The sequence below is a fragment of the Cetorhinus maximus genome, chromosome 13 (genome assembly GCF_964194155.1).
Source record: "Cetorhinus maximus chromosome 13, sCetMax3.hap1.1, whole genome shotgun sequence".
NCBI classification, from domain to species: domain Eukaryota; kingdom Metazoa; phylum Chordata; class Chondrichthyes; order Lamniformes; family Cetorhinidae; genus Cetorhinus; species Cetorhinus maximus.
In genome coordinates this window covers 56,094,920-56,116,460 of record NC_135891.1, presented here as the reverse complement: position 1 = coordinate 56,116,460, position 21,541 = coordinate 56,094,920, and the positions used below count along the sequence as shown (strand labels likewise).

General features: G+C 42.0%; 1 protein-coding gene across 4 annotated transcripts in view; it reads left to right on the top strand.

Moving 5' to 3' along the window:
* The window catches only part of LOC144688618 (ankyrin repeat domain-containing protein SOWAHA), a 142,405-nt gene that overhangs the window by 103,197 nt on the left and 17,667 nt on the right, over positions 1-21,541 (top strand). For all 4 annotated transcript variants that reach the window (XR_013578447.1, XM_078555401.1, XM_078555400.1 and 1 more), the window contains one exon: positions 10,517-10,603. Coding sequence is in view for 3 of the 4 variants with exons in the window: in XM_078555401.1 (XP_078411527.1) it covers positions 10,517-10,603 (87 nt within the window). In the remaining variant the exon portion in view is untranslated. The remainder of the gene's footprint in view (positions 1-10,516; positions 10,604-21,541) is intronic.

Below are 21,541 nucleotides of genomic sequence, written 5' to 3'. Positions count from 1 at the left end.
AACAAATGAACAACAAAACTGCTAAGTCTAATATTACTCCTAGATCCTTTTAGTATCTTTTGATTATCATTCCTCATTTGTATGCCTAACATCTCAGATTTTGCCACTGTCTAATATTTTACAATTGCTGGTATTAAATTTCATGCTATTTGTTTGGCCAATTGTGAAAAAAAATTAAACTTTTCAGCAAATCATTAATTGCATCTACTGTCTGTCAAGTGAAGCCATCAGTGATTCAGTAATTCAACAATAACATATGAAACCACAAGACAAAAGGATTTGCAGCTTGCAGGTTATTAAAGGGCTCTCTACCCCTTCGTATTATGCAGCAAGCCAAGTTTGGAAATTCAGGATAGCCTCTTTGCGTAGAGGAGGAGTAGTAGGAAAATTTGGAGGCCAATGTTAAACTGTTCCAGGTCCGATAAATTTTGAATTTAATGCCATAGTGACTTACCAGCTCACAACTGAAATCCAAAAATCTAGGGACCAGTGAGATGTGATATAAATCTACTTATAATAATTTAAAGCAGAGTTTCTGGAGCTCCTCTTTCAGTGTGGTAGAAAAGCAGCAAAGGGGTGAGGCTCTTAACAAATGGCTTTACCTGTCTGTTAGAACTGGCAACTTCTTTAATCCCAGCAGAATTGTCAGCTATGGAAGCAATTCTCAATTTGCCAGAGCAAACTGCCAAGGGTTTAGAAACGGAATTCCTTTCCTTTTGTTCCTGTCTGTCTTCGACCTTAATTTTTGAAAAACAATTACAATTTGAGAGGTTTATTATTCAGATAATGTGCTTAGAAACTGAGTATCACCCATGCATAGATATGAGTGAGTGCCAAAGCAGATTTTTCTGTTTTAGTTCAAGCTAAGCAAATGTCTTCCAGAAGTTAGTTACGGTACTGTCTTATTTCTTTGAGTTAAAAGATCTATATATTTTCACCTTGATCAAAGCCTTGCCCAGGTGCTGCCCCTGGGAATAATGATAAAGGAAGTCAATTGGACTATTAAGCCAAAAATCTAACCTAAAGAAAGTTTAATTATGGAATTTCTAGGAAATGTTTTGCATAAGGATCATATCCCAGATGATAGTGAACATTTTTATCAAATGGCAGATTCCGATACTTTTTTGAATAAAAAAGCTTGCTTTGTTCAGGGCATCTAGCCAGTAGTGGTATAACAGAACCCTGTTTCAGAGCTCTAGGTTATGTGAAAGCCACCAACTTTGTTATTTGAGGCTATTGCATTGTTTTGTGCCATCCCGCCCCACCCCGATCAAATAAAATGCAGATATCAGATGAGCTTCTGTTATCAGATGTACTGAACGGAGAGTGATTATTGGTAGGAACATTTCTGCTTTCCCACCTTATCTGACCACCCCCCACCGCCCTCTACATCCACCCCTCACTGCAGTCAGTTATGAGCTGCCTGGTGATCTCAGCTCCAAGGTGGTCAGTGTTTGATTCTGAATGCAGTTATTTGCTATGTTCATATGGTGCCTTGTTATGTTGAACTAGTTTAGCACAATGAATTATTTTTGGAGTGCAATGACTTGTTATGAAGGCAGCCATTCTGTGCCAGTAATGTCACAGTGAGATTTTTATTTTGGTGTCATTGATTGAGAATGCAGTGTTGGTCAAGACCTCTGGGAAAATTTGCTACTTTCTGCTGAAATGGGCAGATGGAAGCTTGGTTTAATATCTCATACTGAGTACTGCAGTGAAGTTTTACCCTAGATTATGCATCAAGTTCTGATGTAAAGCTTGAATCTGCTGATCCAATATTGAGAGCATTATCAAGTAAGGCAAGTTTGTGCTTACAAATAATAAAACTTCAGCCTTCGAACTTCAGGTTTAAAGCTGTTTCTTGTAGACTGGCAGCCCTTCAGTGGCCTACTTTGTCATTAAACAGGGACACATGATGCAAGGCTTAGTGGTTGGATAGCTGGAGATAGGACTGTTATGGAAATGTCCTACTAACTGCCCAGCATTTGACAAGTGAAGAATATGGTAATGAAACCTTACCATTCATGTAATCATATTCCTCAAATAGACCTAAATCGTCATGATATTTTGAGAGTTTGAAGCATCCAAAGGTGTCTTTAATAAAAAGGATCAGTTTGTCTGAACCTACTCTAGCATTGCACCAATCTTCCAGTCTCCACAAAAACATAGGAATGAAAGTAGGCCATTTAACCTGAGTCTGTTCCACCATTCATCAGATCATGGTTGATCCATGACCTTACTCCATATGCCTGCATTTACACTATATCCCTTCATAGCTTTTGGTTAACAAAAATCCCATTTTAAAATTAACAACTGACTTAACATCAACTGCCATTTGTGGAAGAGTGTTCCAAACTACTTCAGCCCTTTACATGCAGAAGAGTTTCCTAATTTCATTCCTGAAAGGCATGTTTTTAATTTTTAAACAATGTCCCCTAGCCCCAGACTCATCAACCAGCAGAAATAGTTTCTCTCCATCTACCCACCAGTTGGCCTATTATCTTGTAAACTTCAGTTTTGTAAATTTTGTAAAACTCCAGGAACTGCAATACACAAGATTCATACTTTCCCTCCCTCTAAACAATTCTTTTTTTCATTCATTCATGGGATGTGACCATTGCTGGCTAGGCCAGCATTTATTGCCCAACGCTAATTGCCCTTAGGAAAGTGGTGGTGTACTGCCTTCTTGAATCACTGCAGTCCATCTTTTGTAGAAACATCCACAGTGCCGTTTGGAAAGGAGTTCCAGGATTTTGACCCAGCGACAGTGAAGGAACGACAATATAGTTCCAAATCAAGATGGTGTGTAACTTGGAGGGGAACTTGCATGGGTGGCGTTCCCATTCATCTGCTGCCCTTGTCCTTCTGGGTGGTAGAGGTTATGGGTTTGGAAGGTGCTGTCGAAGGAGCCTTGGTGAATTGCTGCAGTGCATGTCGTGGATGCTATTGTGCGTCGGTGATGGAGGGAGTGAATGTTTATAGATGGGTACCAATCAAGCAGGCTGCTTTGTCCTGGCTGATGTCAAGCACCATGAGCGTTGTTGGAGCTGCACTCATCCAGGCAAGTGAGAGTATTCCATCATGCTCCTGTGCCTTGCCTGGACAGGCTTTGGGGAGTCAGAAGGTCAATTACTGTCTGCAGAATTCCCAACCTCTGACCTGCTTTTGCAGCCACTGTTTTTATTTGGCTGGTCTAGTTCAGTTTCTAGGCAATGGTAACCCCCAGGCTGTTGATAGTGGGGGATTCAGCGATGGTAGTGCCATTGAATGTCAAGGAGTGATGGATAGATTCTCTCTTGTTGAAGATGGTCATTGCCTGGCACTTGTGTGGTGCGGATGTTACTTGCAACTTGTAAGCCCAAGCCTGGATGTTGTTCGAGTCTTGCTGCATTTGAACATGGACTGCTTCAGTATCTGAGGAGTCGCGAATGGTGCTGAACATTGTGCAGTCATCAGCAAACATCCCCACTTCTGGCGTGGTGATGGAAGGAAGGTCATTGATGAAACAGCTGAAGATGGCTGGACCAAGGACACTACCCTGAGGAACTCCTGCAGCAATGTCCCAGGACTGAGATAATTGACCTCCAACAACCACAGCCATCTTCCTTTGTGTTAGGTTTGACTCCAACCAACGGAGATTTTTCCCCCGTGATTCCCATTGACTTCAGTTTTGCTAGGGCTCCTTGATGCCACACTCGGTCAAATGCTGCTTTGATGTCAAGGTCAGTCACTCTGCCCTCACCTCTGGAGTTCAACTATTTTGTCCATGTTTGGACCAAGGTTGTAATGAGATCAGGAGCTGAGTAGCCTTCACAGCACCCAAACTGAGCATCAGTGAGCAGATTATTGCTTAGTAAATGCCTCTTGATATCTCTGTCAGTGACGCTTTCCATCATTTTGCTGATGATTGAGAGAAGACTGATGGGACAATTAACAGCTGGGTTGAATTCGCAGGGGATTGGGGGACATGGCATAGTGGTATTGTCAATGGGCTAGTATTCCAGAGACCCAGGGTAATGCTCTGGGGACCCAAGTTTGAATCCCACCATGGCAGATGTTGAAATTTGAATTCAATAAGAAATCTGGAATTAAAAGTCTGTTGACCATGAAAACATTGTCAATTATCATAAAAATCCATTTGGTTCACTAACGTCCTTTGGGGAAGGAAACCTGCCGTCCTTACCTGGTCTGGCCTACATGCGACTCCAGACCCACAGCAATGTGGTTGACACTTAAATGTCCTTTGAACAAGGGCAGTTAGGGAGGGGCAATAAATGCTGGCCTAGCCAGTAACACCTACATCCCGTGAACGAATAAAAAAAAATTGGCCTGCTTTTTGTGAACAAGACATACCTGGGCAATTTTCCACCTTGCCAGGCTGATGTCAGTGTTGTAGCTGTGCTGGAACAGCTTAGCTAGGGCCACGGCAAGTCCTGGAACACAAATCTTCAGTACAATTGCGGAATGTTGTCAGGGCCCATAGCCTTTGCAGTATCCAGTGTCTTTACTGTTTCTTGATATTACGTGGAGTGAATCAAATTGGCTGAAGACTGGCATCTGTAATGCTGGGGACCTCCAGAGGAGGCCAAGATGGATCATCCACTCAGCACTTCTGGCTGAAGATGCTTCAGCCTTCTCTTTTGCACTAATGTGCTGTGCTTCCCCCTCCTGTTAGTTGTTTCGTTGTCCACCACCATTCACGACTGGATGTGGCAGAACTGCAGAGCTTAGATATGATCCATTGCTTGTGGGATCACTTAACTCTGTATGTTGCATGCTGCATCTGCTTTTTGGCATGCAAGTAGTCCTGCATTGTAGCTATTTTAGCTATGCTTGGTGCTGCTCCAGGCATGCCCTCCTATACTCTTCTTTGAACCAGTGTTGATGGTAATGATAGAGTGGGGGATATGCTGGGCCATGAGGTTATAGATTGTGGTTGAGTACAATTCTGCTACTGCTGATATCCCACAGCACCTCATGGATGCCCAGTTTGAGTTGCTAGACCTGTTCAAAATCCATCCCATTTAGCACAGTGGTAGTGCCACACAACACGATGGAGGATGCCTTCAGTGTGAAGACGGGACTTCGTCTCCTTGAGGACTGTGCTGTGGTCACTCCTACCTGTACTGTCATGGCACAGATGCATCTGCGATTAGTGAGGACAGGGTCAAGTAGGTTCTTCCTTCTTGTTGGTTTCCTCATCACCTGCCGAAGACACAGTCTAGCAGCTGTATTCTCTAGGACTTGGCCAGCTCAGTCAGTAGTGGTACCAATGAGCCACTCTTGGTGATAGACATTGAAGTTCCCCACCCAGAGTACATTCTGTGCCCTTGCCACACTCAGTGCTTCCTCCAAGTGGCGTTCAACATGGAGGAGTACTGAGTTCAACTGAGGGGAAAGGCGATAGTTGGTAACCAGCAAGGGGTTTCCTTGCCCATGTTTGACCTGATGCCATGAGACCTCATGAGGTCCAAAGTCGATGTTGAGGACTGTCAGGGCAACTCCTAACTGTATACCACTGTGCTGCCATGTCTGTGGGTCTGTCCTGTCTGTGGGATGGTGATGGTGGCGTCTGAGAGGTATAATTCCGTGAGTATGACCTATGTCGAGCTGTTGCTTTACTTCCCTGTGGTACAGCTCTCCCAATTTTAGCACAAGCCCCCAGATGTTAATAAGGACTTCGCAGGTTGACAGGGCTGGGTGTTCAATTGTCATTTCTGGTGCCTAGCTCATTCCTTTTAAACTTTGTAACGGTTTGATACAACTGAGTGGCTTGCTAGGCCATTTCAGAAGGTATTTAAGAGCGGACCAGACCAGGTAAGGACAGCAGATTTTCTTCCCCAAAGGACATTAGTAAACCTGATGGGTTTTTACAATGATTAACAATGGTTTTGTGGACACTTTTCAATTCCAGATATATTGATTCCATCAATTGCTGTGGTGGCATTTGAGCATCAGAGCATTAGCCTGGGCCTCTGGATGACAAATCCAGTGACATTACCACTATGCTACTGCCTTAAGTATTGGTACTTTACAAAGCTGAATAACAATGTGAATTTTTCAAAAACTTGTTGGAAATGTTTTTTAAAAAACATTTGAGCCTGAAAATATGTTTCAGTATTTTCTTCTTGAAGATGCTTTACAGTAAAAAGTTGATGAGATTTGTATATTTCTTCAATCTGAGAATACATTCTTTTCATTCCTTATTCTGCATTAAACTAAAGGGATAATTCTCTGATCTGGCATTAGCAGTGGATGTCATGCTTCTCGCAAGGTGCAAAGGCTGGAGATAGGACTGTAGAGTTCTTGCTCCGATTACCTGACCATGTTCTGGTACTTCCTGAAAACACAGCACTCCCCTGCAAGTGTGTGATTGCAGAATTACTCTTCATATATTTTAAATTTCTGCCAATGCCAGTCTATAACTAGCCACAAGGTGGTCTATGAGTAGCCTGGTCAACTTGTCTCTCTTCTACCCACCATTGCCTCCCCACTGCTCCCATCTCCTATCCCCACACCAAGTATGGAGCCACCTTCCTGCTAACTCTGGCAGATGGACTGATGGAAACTAGGCTCTAGCCACATAAATCCTTCAAGTATGCAAGAGAAAACCCTCAAAGAATTCAATAAGAGAACATCACTTTTAGAACTGATGGCTTTTATTTATGCGCGTGTATAATATGTGCATACCAAAAAAAGTCTGTAGATAAATAAATCTCTACATTAGACAGAAAAATGCCAGTCTTAGTAATGTCTTTGCCACACACATCAGAGCTTCTGCACCTCTGTACAAATTACTGTCCAAAACTAGGCATGTATTGTCTGAATTGAATGTTTAGATTACGAGGAGACAATCAGAAAAGCTGCTCAATTATAATGAGGTGGTAATAATACTGTCTCATGAAAATAAATTGACTTCTAGTGAAAGTTTCTTCTCCCAGGTGTCTAATGAGCCCATTGCAATTACTTTGGTTTTCTTTCTTTCACTAAAATCATTTTTAACATAAATATTAAGCTTCAGTTGTGACATTCCCACTGAGTGGGATTTTGGTGAGAGCATAACTAGGCCCCTGTTCAGCACGGCCGATGGGTCGCAGCAAACATCATCAATCATCATCCCTGACAGGCACTTACACCTTGGCTTCATTTGAGGCACGCTTGGTTTGTTGTTTTGTAATTAGCTTGGCCAAATGGGCAGGAAATGTCGTACATACACTCCTCGTGCAGCTGGCAAATTCAGGGAATTTTCCAGAATGAAACAGACGGTGTACTACAAACACAGGGGCTCCAGGGAAAAAATACGCTGATCAGGTAGTATTAGGTTGAAACATTTCTTAGGATCATCAAGGACAGATTCATGATCCATTTTAAAAAGATCATGTCATTTCAGCATAGCATTTAAACTGTGTGTCTATTTTAAGGTAAAATTTTAAAAATATATGATTCTAGTCATTTGTAGGTCTGAAGAATACTTGTCTCCTCAAGTTTAGTAGAATTAGAACTGTGTTAAATGTGGGTTTTGATGGCAGATTTGCCTTGGAGTTGTATTTTATTTCACAGCAAATACAATTCCTATTCGGTAAATGCCAATACTGTCTTTGTCCAGGTGCTGTAATGCAAATGAGTAGGATATGAATATTGTGATTTATAAACTGCAAATGCTGGAAATAATCAACAGGTATGTTAACTTCTGAAAAGAGAAAAGACAATGTTTTGATGAAGGAGAATGTATGTTGGCTTCGCAAATATTTTCCTCTTCGTTGATTATTGTTGGAATTGACATTTTTTTTCCTTCTCTGCTGATGAGTAACTCCTTACTAGGGCACAGTTTCATAGGCTCCCTATGATGCCTTGCTCAAATCTAGGATTGTTAATGTTTGAACCTTGACGCAGAGTGCCAAAAAGTTATTCAAGTAAGAGGGACGTTACCACTGAGCCCAACCCTGCTCTCCCACAATATCCATTCCCAGTAAGAGTAATTGGATAATGACCAGCAGCCAGAAGTCTTGCTGACTTTCCTGATCCATAGTTAAGCTGATGGAAGATTGGGGCACAGGCGTCAGGCACTAAACTCAGGTTAGGGATCAAACTTTGGGACATTTCAGTCTGTATGATCCGGCTACTTTCTGTATGAATTTATTGAACTCTATGGAAGCTGGTAAGCAACATTGAACTTTTACGTCAGAACTAAAGAACATGCATTTGTATAGCGCCATTCATGATCTCAGGAAATGCAGAAGTACTTTACAGCCATTGAGGAACTTTTGAAATGTAGTCACCGTTGTAATGTAGGAAACACAGCAGACAATTTGCACACAGCAAGATCCCACAAACAGCAATGTGATAATGACTAGATAACCTGTTTTAGTGGCATTAATTAAAGGATATATATACCGCCTCTGCTGCCTCAGACAAATATTGGGCATCTCCTGGTAAGACAGAGTCCTGAAAGTACACCAGTATTCAGGGATCCCCAGCATGTTTGCCCTGTTGAGTCAGTGGCGATCCGTTGGCTAGATCATGTGAATCGAATGGGTTACGTCTGCATCCCCAAAGACATGCTGTATGGCAAGCTTGCTGTCAGCACCAGACCAATTGACCTGCCATGTCTGTGATACAAGGATGTCTGCAAGCAAGACTTCAAGTTGACCAAAATCGGAGTCGATGCATGGGAAGTCCTGGCTGCTGACCGGAGTGCCTGGAGACAAGCATCAGGAAGATCGTGGAAAAAAAAACAGAGGACAAAAGAAATGAGCAGATGGTGAAAAAGAGAGCCTGCCAGAAGGAATAAACATCAGCTGACCTCTGACCAATGCCATTCATCTGTGCCAACTACAGAAGAGACTGCCACTCTTGAATCGGCCTCTGCAGCCACAACAGACAATGTTCAATACAGAAGTGGGTGCAGTCCATTGTCTCCCGAGACGGACAGATGCCAATCTAAATATATTAGCCAGGAAACCAGGCAAACTTACCTGCTCTCCTTTTATTAGTTTTATTCAATCTTTTACATCCAGCTGAGAGGGAAGTTTAACTTTTCATCTGAAAGATAGTAACTCCAACAGTGCAGCATTCCCTCATTACTGCACTGACATGACAGCCTGGATTATGTGCTCTGTCTTGGAGTGGAGCTGAAATCACAACCTCTGACTTGAGGCAAAAGTGCTACCACTAAGTCGAAGCTGGCATCTAATTTTTAAAAAAACACTTCAAATCTATTCCAGACGTCAAGAATAGGAGCACAATAACAATTTAAATTAGTGCCTTGATATTGTTTGAAAATAAATGTAGATGCATTTTTTCACAACATACCGTTCATGAAAGCTTAAAAAAAACTTTTGGGATTGCAGCTTAAAGCATTTAACACCAATTACCTTTCTGTTTGATTTGTTGTCGTCATTGCCACCACAATTCACAATAAATGGCAGCAAACTAAACATGATGAATATACTGCAAGTGTAAAACAGGTGAGAAAAATGCACATTATGGGTTCTGTGTTTTCAGCTTTCTATCAATAAAGCAGAGAATGAAAAATATTTCAACACAGTTGAGTGGCCTCACTCTGCCAGCATTTGTTTTGGGTGTAATTTGTCCTGGATCTTCAAGTGGCGTGAGTGTAGAATGTAAGGAAAATGTCCTTGACCCTTTCCCCTTCTCCCGGCCCATGATGAGAATGTCTTTGTTCTGTTGAACAGCAACAAAATTACAGTTCTACATCTTCAGAATTGTCCTAAAGTTTACAAATTGGAGAAGAAATTGGAGCTTACAGTAACTTTTTAACATTAAGCTTTGTTAATGCACCTTGACTTTCCTTATTCAGCTTCTTAGAGATTTGCTCATATCCCCATCAAATTTAGTTCAACCACAGTGAATAAAGCACCAAGCATGCGGCAGTAAAATCTTAGTCCATTTTTTCAAACTGCTTTGAAGGCATTTAGTAATAACTACGAAAATCACCATGGCTGCATAGTCTTACAGGTTGCAGTGTTAACATAGACAAAACACATTCTGGGTATACTAACAATTCTGCAATTGCAATGTTATATATCCCACACTTTGTCACATCATTGTGGACCGTTGTCTCTGTAATTGATGTATATCTGGTTCTGGTACCTGCATTGTTAATGTAAAGATTGATAGGTTAATGTATCCCTTAGAAATAAAGAAAATTGGATTTCAACAGTATTGAGTGAAGTGAAGCCCATTGACACTGTGCCTGCCTATTTAGATGTTCATCTTTTTGCTGGTCCAGAAAAGGTTTTTCATTTGCTTTTACCATGAAGCATAACAAAACTAACTGGTAAAGGTCTGTAACTGTTCAATTCAGTACCATGCGTTAAGGGCATTCCCACCAGATAGTTGGGTCCATATGTAATAATCAAAGTAAATCATTTTATCTAAGGGAGGGGAGAAGCTTAAAAAAAACTGAGGTAAACATTTTGATTCAGAATCCTTGTTTTTAAATTAAAACATTTAAGTTGCTCGTTTTTGATGTATAATTTTATTTTTTTGGCAGACTGCTTTACACTGGGCAGCGAAACACGGCAAAGAGAAAATGGCACTCATGCTAATAAATGCGGGTGTAGATATCAACCTCAGAGCAGTGAGTTACATTTTGTTTTTAATTGTTGTACTTTTACTGCTGAACAGGAGCTTTTGGGTCTAAAATTCTCAAACAAAAATGGGAGGGGTCTTTTCTGCATACTTAACAATCTGCTAATGAAAGGTAAACTTTCCCTTCTTGACCTGTCTGCAGCCCCATCGTTCTCCTCCAAAGCCTCTCTACTGTTGTCCAGCTGGGTGGGATTGCTCTCACCTGGTTCCATTCATACCTATCTAATTGTAGCCAGAATATCACTTGTAATGGCATCTATTCCTGCTCCCGCACTGTTACCTCTGGTGTCCTCCAGGGATCGATCCTTGGCCCCCTCGTATTTCTCATTCCCATGCTGCCCCTCGGCGACATTATCCAAAAGTACAACGTCCGCTGATGACACCCACTTCTACCTCACTGCCATCTGTCTTGATTCTTCCACTGTTGCTAATTTATCAGACTGCCTATCTGACACCCAGTACAGAATGAGAAAAAATTTCCTCCAATTGAATATTGGGAAGACTGTAGCCAAAGCTTTTGGTCCCCGTTCTAAACTCTGTTCCCTAGCTACTGACTCCATCACTCTCCCTGGCAAGTCTAAGATTCAGCCATTTTGTTCAGAACCTTGACCCTGAGGTGAGCTTCTAACTTCATATTCGTGGAATCACTAAGACCACCTATTTCCAACTCCGTGATGTCACAAGCCTTTGCCCCTTTCCAAGCTGCTGCTGAAATCCTCATTCATGCCTATGTTACCTCTAGACTTGACTATTCCAATGCACTCTTGGTTGGTCTCTGTAAACTTGAGGGCATCCAACAATCTGCCTGTGTCTTGACTTGCACCAAGTCCTGTTCACCTATTACCCCAGTGCTCACTTGCCTACATTGGCTTGCAGTCAAGCAATGACTTAAGTGTAAAATCTTTGCCCCTGTTTTCAAATCCCTCCATGACCTTACTCTTCCCTATCTCTGTAATCTCCAACATTGCAATCCTCCTAGATATCTGTGCTCCTCTAATTCTGGCCTCTTGAGCATCCCATATTTTAGTCACTCTACCTTTGGTGGCTGTGCCTTCAGTTACCTAGGGCCTAAGACCTGGAATTCTCTCCCTTCGGTTCTCCACCTCTCTACCTCACTTTTCTCTTGAAGGCACATCTTTAAAACTATCTCTTTGATCAGGCTCTTGGTCTTCTAGCTTAATATCTCCTTATTATGGTTCGGTGTTTTATTTTGCTTTCTAATGCTCCTATGAAACCTTTTGGGACGATTTATTGCATTAAAGGCACCATATAAATATGTTGTTGTTGGCAAAACCATGGGAACAACGGTCTTTGAACTTGTGGTTTCTGAGAATGTGATTCTTTACTGAGTTGTTAATCATAGAGAAAAATAGGCATGCCTCTTGTTTCCCCTGAAAAAACAATATCACGTCATGTCCACAATTGTATGTTACAATGGTGTTTTAAATAGCAGCTATGACTGTTTCCTAACATTAGTTTCAATAAAACAAAATGACAAATAAACTTAATTTCCACACTTGTGACGTGTAAGTTGATTCTTTTTAAGGAATATATGATAACTACACTATTGTTTGATTTTATTGAAATTTGCTGTAAATGCATTGTTTAATGCAAAAAATGATTCTTATTTAAATTTTCTGCTACTTTTCTCCCCATACCACTCCTTTCCTCAATGCAGTACAACTCATAAACTTGCTTGACCACTGCTTGCTCTCTCTCTCACTTGAATTACCATTTTTCTTCATTCTGCATTCTTTACAAACCATAAGAGAATGGCCTAGTTTGCTCAGTACTGGGGAAACAACCTGAAACAGGGGAAACAGCCACATTGGTGTTCTGTTACTGCTTTGTACTAAGCCCCAGGATCTGTGCATTTAGTTTCTCCTCATTTTAAGCTTCATTTCCCCTTCTGCCAAAAGTTTGAGCCAAAGTCTGCTGCATCTCTGCTGGGTAAGTTATATAGTGTCAGAATTCTGTTGATTGTATGTGCTTGTCTAGATTATTGTGTTTCTTTGTCAGGCTTCCCAATAAACTCAGCTATCAACCAAGGTTGGCACCAGATATTAAACCTTCAGAAATTAGCATTGTAGACAGTAATATCCGTGGTATTCACTGTATTGTTCCCAGATTATCTTTGGTGCCTTTAGCATTACTCCCACCAGAGCTGCAAATTTTGAGGGACTGTTGTAATCCTCAAAAATGAAACAATATCACATGCATGCTATTATTAGCTTTTAAAGGCTTGATTTGCTCTATTTGGTTACAGCTGAATCACACCTTTTTCATGGGGATTCTTATATGGATTCAGTCCACTCCAGGCCATGTATCTGTAATTTGACAGATTACTTTATGTAGGTTTACATAGTATATACGGCACAGAAACTGGCCATTCCATCCAACCGGTTCATGCTGTCATTTATGCTTCACCCGAAACTCCTCCCATCTTTCCTCATCTAAGTCTATCAGTCTAACCCCCTATTCCCTTTTCCCTCATGTGCTTTTCTAGTTTCTCCTTAAGTACATCTATATTATTTGCTTCAATCGCTCACTCTGGTAGCAAGTTCCATATTCTTGCCACTCTTTGGGTAAAAAAGTTTCAGAAATTCAGAAGAAACTTCTTTACCCAAAGATTTCCTTTGGCCCAAAATTACATTGTGACACAATCTTCCAGCTCAGTCTTGTCCATGTAGGTGTATCATCAACTTCCTAAACAGGGGTTCAGAACAACAAAGCTCAAGCTCCTTACAATGAGTAAATGCATGTATGTACTGTAATCCCATTACAGAGCCACTTTTTCAGCACATTCCCAATACAAACAGTAGCAATGTCTGACTGTACTCGGCTCTTGCATACCAGATGAATAGCAGCACAAGCTGAAAGATGCTAAATTTGCCTGAAATTAGCAGAGCTTTTAAAACAGTTATTTGAAGGGATTAACACATTTTAATGAGGTGCACAAAACTTACTGAATTGCCTAAAACAGCTGGCATGCTGTTAGCGTTGTCTTTACAATTGACTTCTGTGGTGATGGAAAATGGCTGAGAAATTACCTGATAGAGCTGGCTGCATGTCATGAGCAAGGGTGGAAAATGTGGTTTATATAAATCACTGAATTTAAAGTTTTTTAATATGAACTATCTGCAGCTTTATAGTGTAGATAATATAAAACTATATTTATATTTGCATTGTATGCATACCTAAAATTACTTGCACTGTATAATTCAAATCACGAACCTACTTGAATCCTATTTCAACAAAACAATACTATTTAAAGTATATATCACTAAAATGACAGCATTATTTACGTTATCTATAATTACACACTTCTGTATTTGATTAAAATGATTTGCACATGTTCTGCAGCACAAACATGTTTAATTGGAAATGTCACATCAGTTGTGGAAAACACAGTCAAGCATGTGAATCAAGAATCAAATACTTGCAGAAGTAAGCAAATGTGTATAGAAGACACGCAAAATAGGTAGACACAGCAAAGGAAACAGATAAGTGGATAAATGTACAGAGCTATTTATAGCAGAATAAGGGAGTTTTTAGATAGGTAGCCTATCATAAACTGTAAAATGTTTTACAGGGAATTAGATAACATTGCAAATACAGAGACAGCAAGCAGATGGAGGAAAAGAATGGACAGAATACATACTTGGGCATTCAGGCAAGAACAAAATTAGACTTAGAAACTTTACATAAACTTAAATGGTGGCAGAAGATGGAACATGCTTCTAATTTAAAACTGATCACTGATCGCTAACAGAAAATTAGAGGGAAACTCCAGTTTGGAATAAAATTTACCACAAAGCACCTGAGAAAAATATGGGAACTTTAAGTTAGTACATAGCAAACTACAATGTTGCACACAATAAGATGGTAAGTGTCACTGAATGCATCTCCAACAACAACAACTGTATTTACATAACACCTTTAACTTAATAAAGTGTCCCAATGCACTTTACAAGAGCGTTATAAAGCAGTTTGACACCAAATCACGAAAGGCAGATGGCCAAAAGATTGGTCAAAGAGGTAGGTTTTAAGGAGGCCCTTAAAGGAGTAAAGAAAGGTTTAGTGGAGGAATTTCAGAGCTTGGGCAGTTTAAGTTGTGGCCACCAATGATGGAGCAATTAAAGTCAGGGATGTTCAAGAAATCAGAATTAATTGTACACAGCTATCTGAGGTTTCTGGGGCTGGAGGATTACAGAGATGGGGAAGGGCAAGGCCATAGAGGAATTTGACAACAAAGATGAGAATTTATGTTGATGTGCTGCTTGACCTAGAGCCAATGTTAACCAGTGAGTGAAGGGTTGATGGGTGAATGGGACTTGATGCAAGTTAGGACACGGGCAGAAGATTTTTGGATGACCTCAAATTTGCAGAGTAGAATGTGGGAAGCTATCCAGGAGTGCATTGGAATAGTCATGCCCAGAGGTAACAAAGGCATGGATGAGAGTTTTGGCAGCAGAGCTGAAGTGAGGTGAGGTCGAGTGATGCTACAGAAGTGGAAACAAACAGTCTTAGTGAATGTGTGAATATCTGATTGGAAGCTCATTTTGGAGCCAAATATGACACCAAGGTTGTGAACGCTCTGGTTCAGACCCAGACAATTGTCAGAGGGAGGAACTGAGTCAGTGGCTAGGGAATGGAATTTGTAGCTGGGACCAAAAACAATCTGGTCTTAGCAGTATTAAATTGGAGGAAATTTCTGTTCACCCAATACTGGATGTCAGACAAGGAATCAGATAATATAACAACAATGGAGGAATTGAGAGAGGTAGTAGTGAGGTAGAGTGATGGGGTGCTGTCAACGTAGTTATGAAAACTAATGCTCTGGGTTCAGATGATGTTGACAAGGGGGAGTATGTGGATGAGCGATAGGGTGGTGCGAAGGATAGACCCTTGGGAGACACCAGAGGTAACAGTGCAGGACCAGGAAAAGAATCCAGTGCAGTGATATTTTGGCTATGATAAGATAGATAAGAATGAAACCAGGCAAGTGCAGTCCAGCTGGCAACTGTAGAGAAGCATGAAGAAGAATGGTATGGTCAACTATATCAAAAGGCTACAGACAGGTTGAGAGGGATGAGGGGGTGACGGTTTACCTTTTAATCACATAAGATGTAATTTCTGAGTTTGATGAGCCATTTTTTGGTACTGTGGCAGGGGTAGAAAATTGACTAAAGGGATTCAGACATGGAGTTCTGAGAAAATTGGCATGAATTTACAGCTGAATGAAGGTTGTACAATATGTAGGACGTTTTATAATGAAGTTAAAGAAATAGGAAGGGAAAGGTCAGATATGTGCTGGCTACGGTATTACTGATAAGAGACAAGAAGGGTGTGACAGAATGATTGATAGATTTAGAAGCTTGAAGTGATAAAATGAGTAACGATCAGATGGCCAATTGTTTATTCTGTCCAGGGTGTCCTCAGTTCATCACTGCTCTTTCTCTCTGATTATAGCTTCTGCTACTATTTGAGCCACTCCTTTGCCCCTTTCAGATAAGAAATTCAAGTACTGAAATATTTTCATTTAGAAATGACATACTGAAGGAGGTTGGTTAATTAGTTGAACCCTTGCCACCTTCATGGGGGCAATCACAGCTGAGCCAGATGGAACACAGTGATGAATACTGGACAAATGTGGCATAAAGATCTCTTCTTCTGATCTAGGATATTTAATCCATCTTTTTGTTATTTCAGTATATTATATAAAATTGTAGTTAAATTGAAATTAAAACGAATAACACATTTTTCTTTCATTGCTTCCTGCCAACTGATGGATAAACACAGCATGTAAGTTTTTAAGTTTATTTTAACAACGTTGTTTTGAAAATTATTTTCTGTTATAAAGAAAAAAGTAATTATGTTTGGCAAACATACTGCATGATAAATTAAGTAGAGTACATAATATGATTGCCATTTCCTTAATGCATTATTTTAGTTTTTTCTTGCAAATTTTCTCAGTTTTCTCCTCTCCCCTCCTGCAAGCATTGAACCCCTGTTTAGGTATGGCTTCACTGACATGGTCACCCTCTGGCACCCCACTCTTAGTCATCATTCAACAGGTTATTCAGCAGTAGGGAATATCCTAGCCTAGCTTGATTCCAGCCTCACCTGCTATTCGAGCATAAGAACATAAGCAGTAGGAGCAGGAGTATGCCATACGGCCCCATGAACCTGTTCTGCTATTCAGTAAGATCATGGCTGATCTGATCTTGGCCTCAACTCCACTTTCCTGCCTGTTCTCCATAACCTTTAACTCCCCTATAGTTCAAGAATCTGTCTATCTCAGCCTTGAATATGATCAGTGATTCAGCTTCCATAGTTTTCTGGGATGGAAAATTCCACAGATTCAAGACTCTGAGAAGAAATTTCTCCTCATCCCATAGTTCTAGATTCCTCCATGAGGAGAAACATCAGGTAGAAGTTGGTGAAGACTGGGAGTGCAAAACATGGCAAGCAGCGTGAGTTAATCAGGTGGAAGCCGAAATGTTGAAATCACAATGGCGAGTTCAGAATGAAAAATGAAGTCGGCAGCGTGACAGTGGTGGGTCAGATCTCATGCAATCTCATGCCATCCTCACTTGTACTAAATTTGCATGTCATGAAAACTCATTATAGTAAAACTTTTTGAAGTTAAGTCCTACCTTTAAGTTTAAGTCAGCAGCAAACGGGAATATCATGCCACCCAATTCACATTTGTTTCACGATGTCATGCATCAGTCGGTTTTGTGCAGTTGTATCTGAGATGAGTGGTAGTCTTTGGGCACAAGGGAGTGGAGCAGGAGAATCGTAGCTTTCATGGAGAGACAGGTTTGGCAAGGGTATATCAGAGGTGAGAAGGGGTAGGGGGTGGAGTGAGGGAACATGGAGTGGAGGAGTAGAAGAGGGCTATGAAGGAGGACGAAGGGCAGATTTGGGGCATGGAGGAATGGAAGAGGGCTCTGAGAGAAGACAGTGGGTGGGGTCGGGCCTGAAGCAATAGAAGAGGGCTCCGAGAGAGGACAAAGGGTAGGGTTGGGTCATTGAAGTGTGAAGTGGGAAGGGCCTGGCATCTTGGGGGTGGGTGCAATCAGTGTAGATAAATAAAATGAGGGGCCTGAAGGGCAGGGTCAGTACGGTGCACATATATATCCTGTGGATCAAACTTGGTGCTGGCTGGCAGAAGGAATGTTCAGTCACAGGGATGGTTCGATTTGATAGTGGGGTAGATCCAGTCTGAGGTAGGGATTTTCAAAGGTCTCGTACGGCGGGTCTCAGGATCTAATGGGAACTCTAATGGTGATGCAGGGAGGGCCTAGGATCAGAGGATGAATCTTGACATGGATGGGGGTAGGCTTGGGGAGCAATATGGCATGCACACTTCCATGATGACATATTCCAGAGTGATGGGTTACAGAAGGAAAGCACAGTGATGTTGGGAAGGTTACAGGTGATGAGGATTAAGTCGGAGGTGACGTGGAAGGTCACGGGTTGCAAATGCCACTTTCAAAAACCCACTTGCGGGTGCCAGGAGTTTAGATCTAAGTGGGAGGAAGCCAGTGTTGGGCAGATGGAGTGTTGGTTGTGGACAATGAGAGGAATAGAAATCGCACAGCTCAGCAGCTGTATGGATGAAACCCATGGCCACACAGGCTCTCGTATCACCTTTTGCCTTTTTCACATGGTATTATCACAGTCTCATAATCCTGAGACCCAGGGTAATGCTCTGGGGACCTGGGTTCAAATTCCAAGGCAGATGGTAAAATTTGAATTCAATAAAAATCTGGAATTTAAAGTCTAATGATGACCATGAAACCATTGTCAATTGTTGTAAAAATCCATCTGGTTCACTAATGCCCTCTAGGGAAGGAAACCTGGTCTGGTAAAAAGTGGTTGACTCTTGAATGCCCTCTGAAAATGGCCTAGCAAGCCACTCAGTTGTATCAAACCACCACAAAGCCTAAGAGGAATGGAACCAGATGGACCACCTGGCATCAATCTAGGCGCCAGAAATGACAATGGCAAACTCAGCCCTGTCAACCCTGCAAAGTCCTCCTTACTAATATCTACTAACAACCAAAATTGGGAGAGCTGTCTCACAGACTAGTCAAGCAAAAATGTCCCAGACACCATCACCATCTCTGGGTATATCTTGTTCCACCAACAGGACAGAACCAGCAGAGGTGGCAGCACAGTGGTATACAGTCAGGAGTGAGTTGCCCCAGGAATCCTCGACATTGATTCTGGACCCCATGAAGTCTCATGGCATCAGGTCAAACATGGGCAAGGAAACCTCCTGCTGATTACCACATACTGCCCCCTCTAGCTGATGAATCAGTGCTTCTCTATGTTGAACACCACTTAGAGGAAGCATTGAGGGTGGCAAGGGCACAGAATGTACGCTGGGTGGGGAATTTCAATGTCCATCACCAAGAATGGCTCGGTAGCACCATTATAGACCAAGCTGGGTGGGCAAGCCCTAAAGGGCATAGCTGCTAGACTGAGTCTTTGGCAGATGACGAGGGAACCAATAAGAGGGAAAAACATGAAACCAAACAGGAAATGCTGGAAAAACTCAGCAGGTCTGATGGCACGTGTAGAGAAAGAAACAGCGTTGATAGCATCTGGGAGATAGAGACAGAGTTAACGTTTCGAGTCCGTATTAGAGTCATACAGATTCAAAATATTAACTCTGTTTCTCTCCACAGATGCTGTCAGACCTTTTGAATTATTCCAGAATTTTCTGTTTTGATTTCAGATTTCCAGCTTTTTGCTTTTATCAGAGGGAAAAACATACTTGACCTCATTTTTACCAACCTGCCTGACGCAGATGCATCTGTCCATGACCACTGCACAATCCTTGTGGAGATGAGGTCCCGTCTTCACATTGAGAATATCCTCCATTGTGTTGTGTGACACTAACCACCACGCTAAGTGGTTTAAATTTTAAACAGGTCTAACAACTCAAGACTGGGCACTGTGAGGCGCTGTGGGCCATCAACAGCAGAATTATACTCCGCCACACTCTTAACCTCATGATCCGGCATATACCCTACTCTACCATTACCATCAAGCCAGGGGATCAACCCTGGTTCATTGTATTTTTTCTTCATTCACAGGATGTGGGCTTTGCTGGCTGGGCCAGCATTTATTTCCCATCCCTAGTTGCTCTTGAGAAGGTGGTGGTGGTGATCTACCTTCTTGAACTGCTGCAGTTCCTGTCATGTAGGTACACCCACAGTGCTGGTAGGGAGGGAGCTCCAGGATTTTGACCCAGTGACAGTGAAGGAATGGTGATATATTTCTAAATCAGGATGGTGTGTGGCTTGGAGGGGAACTTCCAGGTCGTGGTGTTCCCATGTATCCGCTGCACTTGTCCTTCTAGATGGCAGTGATCGTGGGTTTGGAAGATGCTGCCGAAGGAGCCTTGGTGAATTTCTGAAGTGTATCTTGTAGATAGTACACACTGCTGCTACTGTGGAGGAAGTGAATGTCTGTGGATGTGGTGCTTATCAAGTGGGCTGTTTTGTCCTGGATGGTGTCAAGCTTCTTGAGTGTTGTGGGAGCTGCACTCATCCAGGCAAGTGGGGAGTATTCCATCACACTCCTGACTTGTGCCATGTAGATGATGGACAGGCTTTGGTGAGTCAGGAAGTGAGTTACCTGCCTTAGGATCCCCAGCCTCTGACCTGCTCTTGTAGCCACGGTATTTATATGGCTAATCCAGTTCAGTTTCTGGTCAATGGTATCCCCCAGAATGTCGATTCAATGATAGTAATGGGGGATTCAATGATAGTAATGCCATTGAACGTCAAGAGTGCAGGAGGGCATGCCAGGAGCAGCACCAAGCATACCTAAAAATGAGATGTCAACCTGATGAAGCTACAACGTAGGACTACTTGTCTGCCCAAAAGCAAGTGATAGACTGAGCTAAGCGATTCCACAACCAACAGATGAGATTGAAGCTCTACAGTCCTGCCACATCCAGTCGTGAATGGTGGCGGACAATTAAACAACTCACTGGAGGAGGCAGCTGCACAAATATCCCCATCCTCAATGATGGGGGAGCCCAGCACATCAATGTAAAAGATAAGGCTGAAGCATTTACAACAATCTTCAACCAGAAGTGCCGAGTGGATGATCCATCTTGGCTGCCTCCTGTGGTCCCCAACATCAGAGATGTCAGTCTTCAGCCAATTATACTCACCTCGCATGATATTAAGAAATTGCTGAAGGCACTGGATACTGCAAAGGCTATGGGCCGAGACAACATTCCAGCAATAGTACTGAAGACTGGTGCTTCAGCACTAGCCGTGCCCGTAGCCAAGCTGTTCCAGTACAGCTACAACACTGGCATCTATCTGGCAATGTGGAAAATTGCCCAGGCATGTCCAGGACAAAAATAACCCAGCCAATTACCACCCCATCTGTCTACTCTCCATCATCAGTAAAGTGATGGAAGGGGGTCATCAGCAGTGCTATCAAGCTGCACTTTCTTAGCAATAACCTGCTCACTGACGCTCACTTTGGATTCCGGCAGGGCCACTCATATCCTGACCTCATTACAGCCTTGGTTCAAACATGATTCAAAAGAACTGAACTCCAGAGGTGAGGTGAGAGTGACTACCCTTGACATCAAGGCCGCATTTGACCGAGTTTGATTTGAGTTTGATGTCAGTGGTAGGGAAACTATAGTTCGGGACAAAATCAATAGTCACTTAGACAGGTGCGGGGTAGTTAAGGAAAGCCAGCATGGATTCATTAGGGAAAATCATGTTTAGCTAACTTGCTGGAGTTTTATCGAGGAGGTAACAGGGAAGGTTGCTAAGGGCAATGCTGTTGATATAGTTTATATGGATTTTCAAAAGGCATTTGATACAGTGCCACACAACAGACTTGGGTAAAATTCTAGCTCATGGAATAAAAGGGAAAG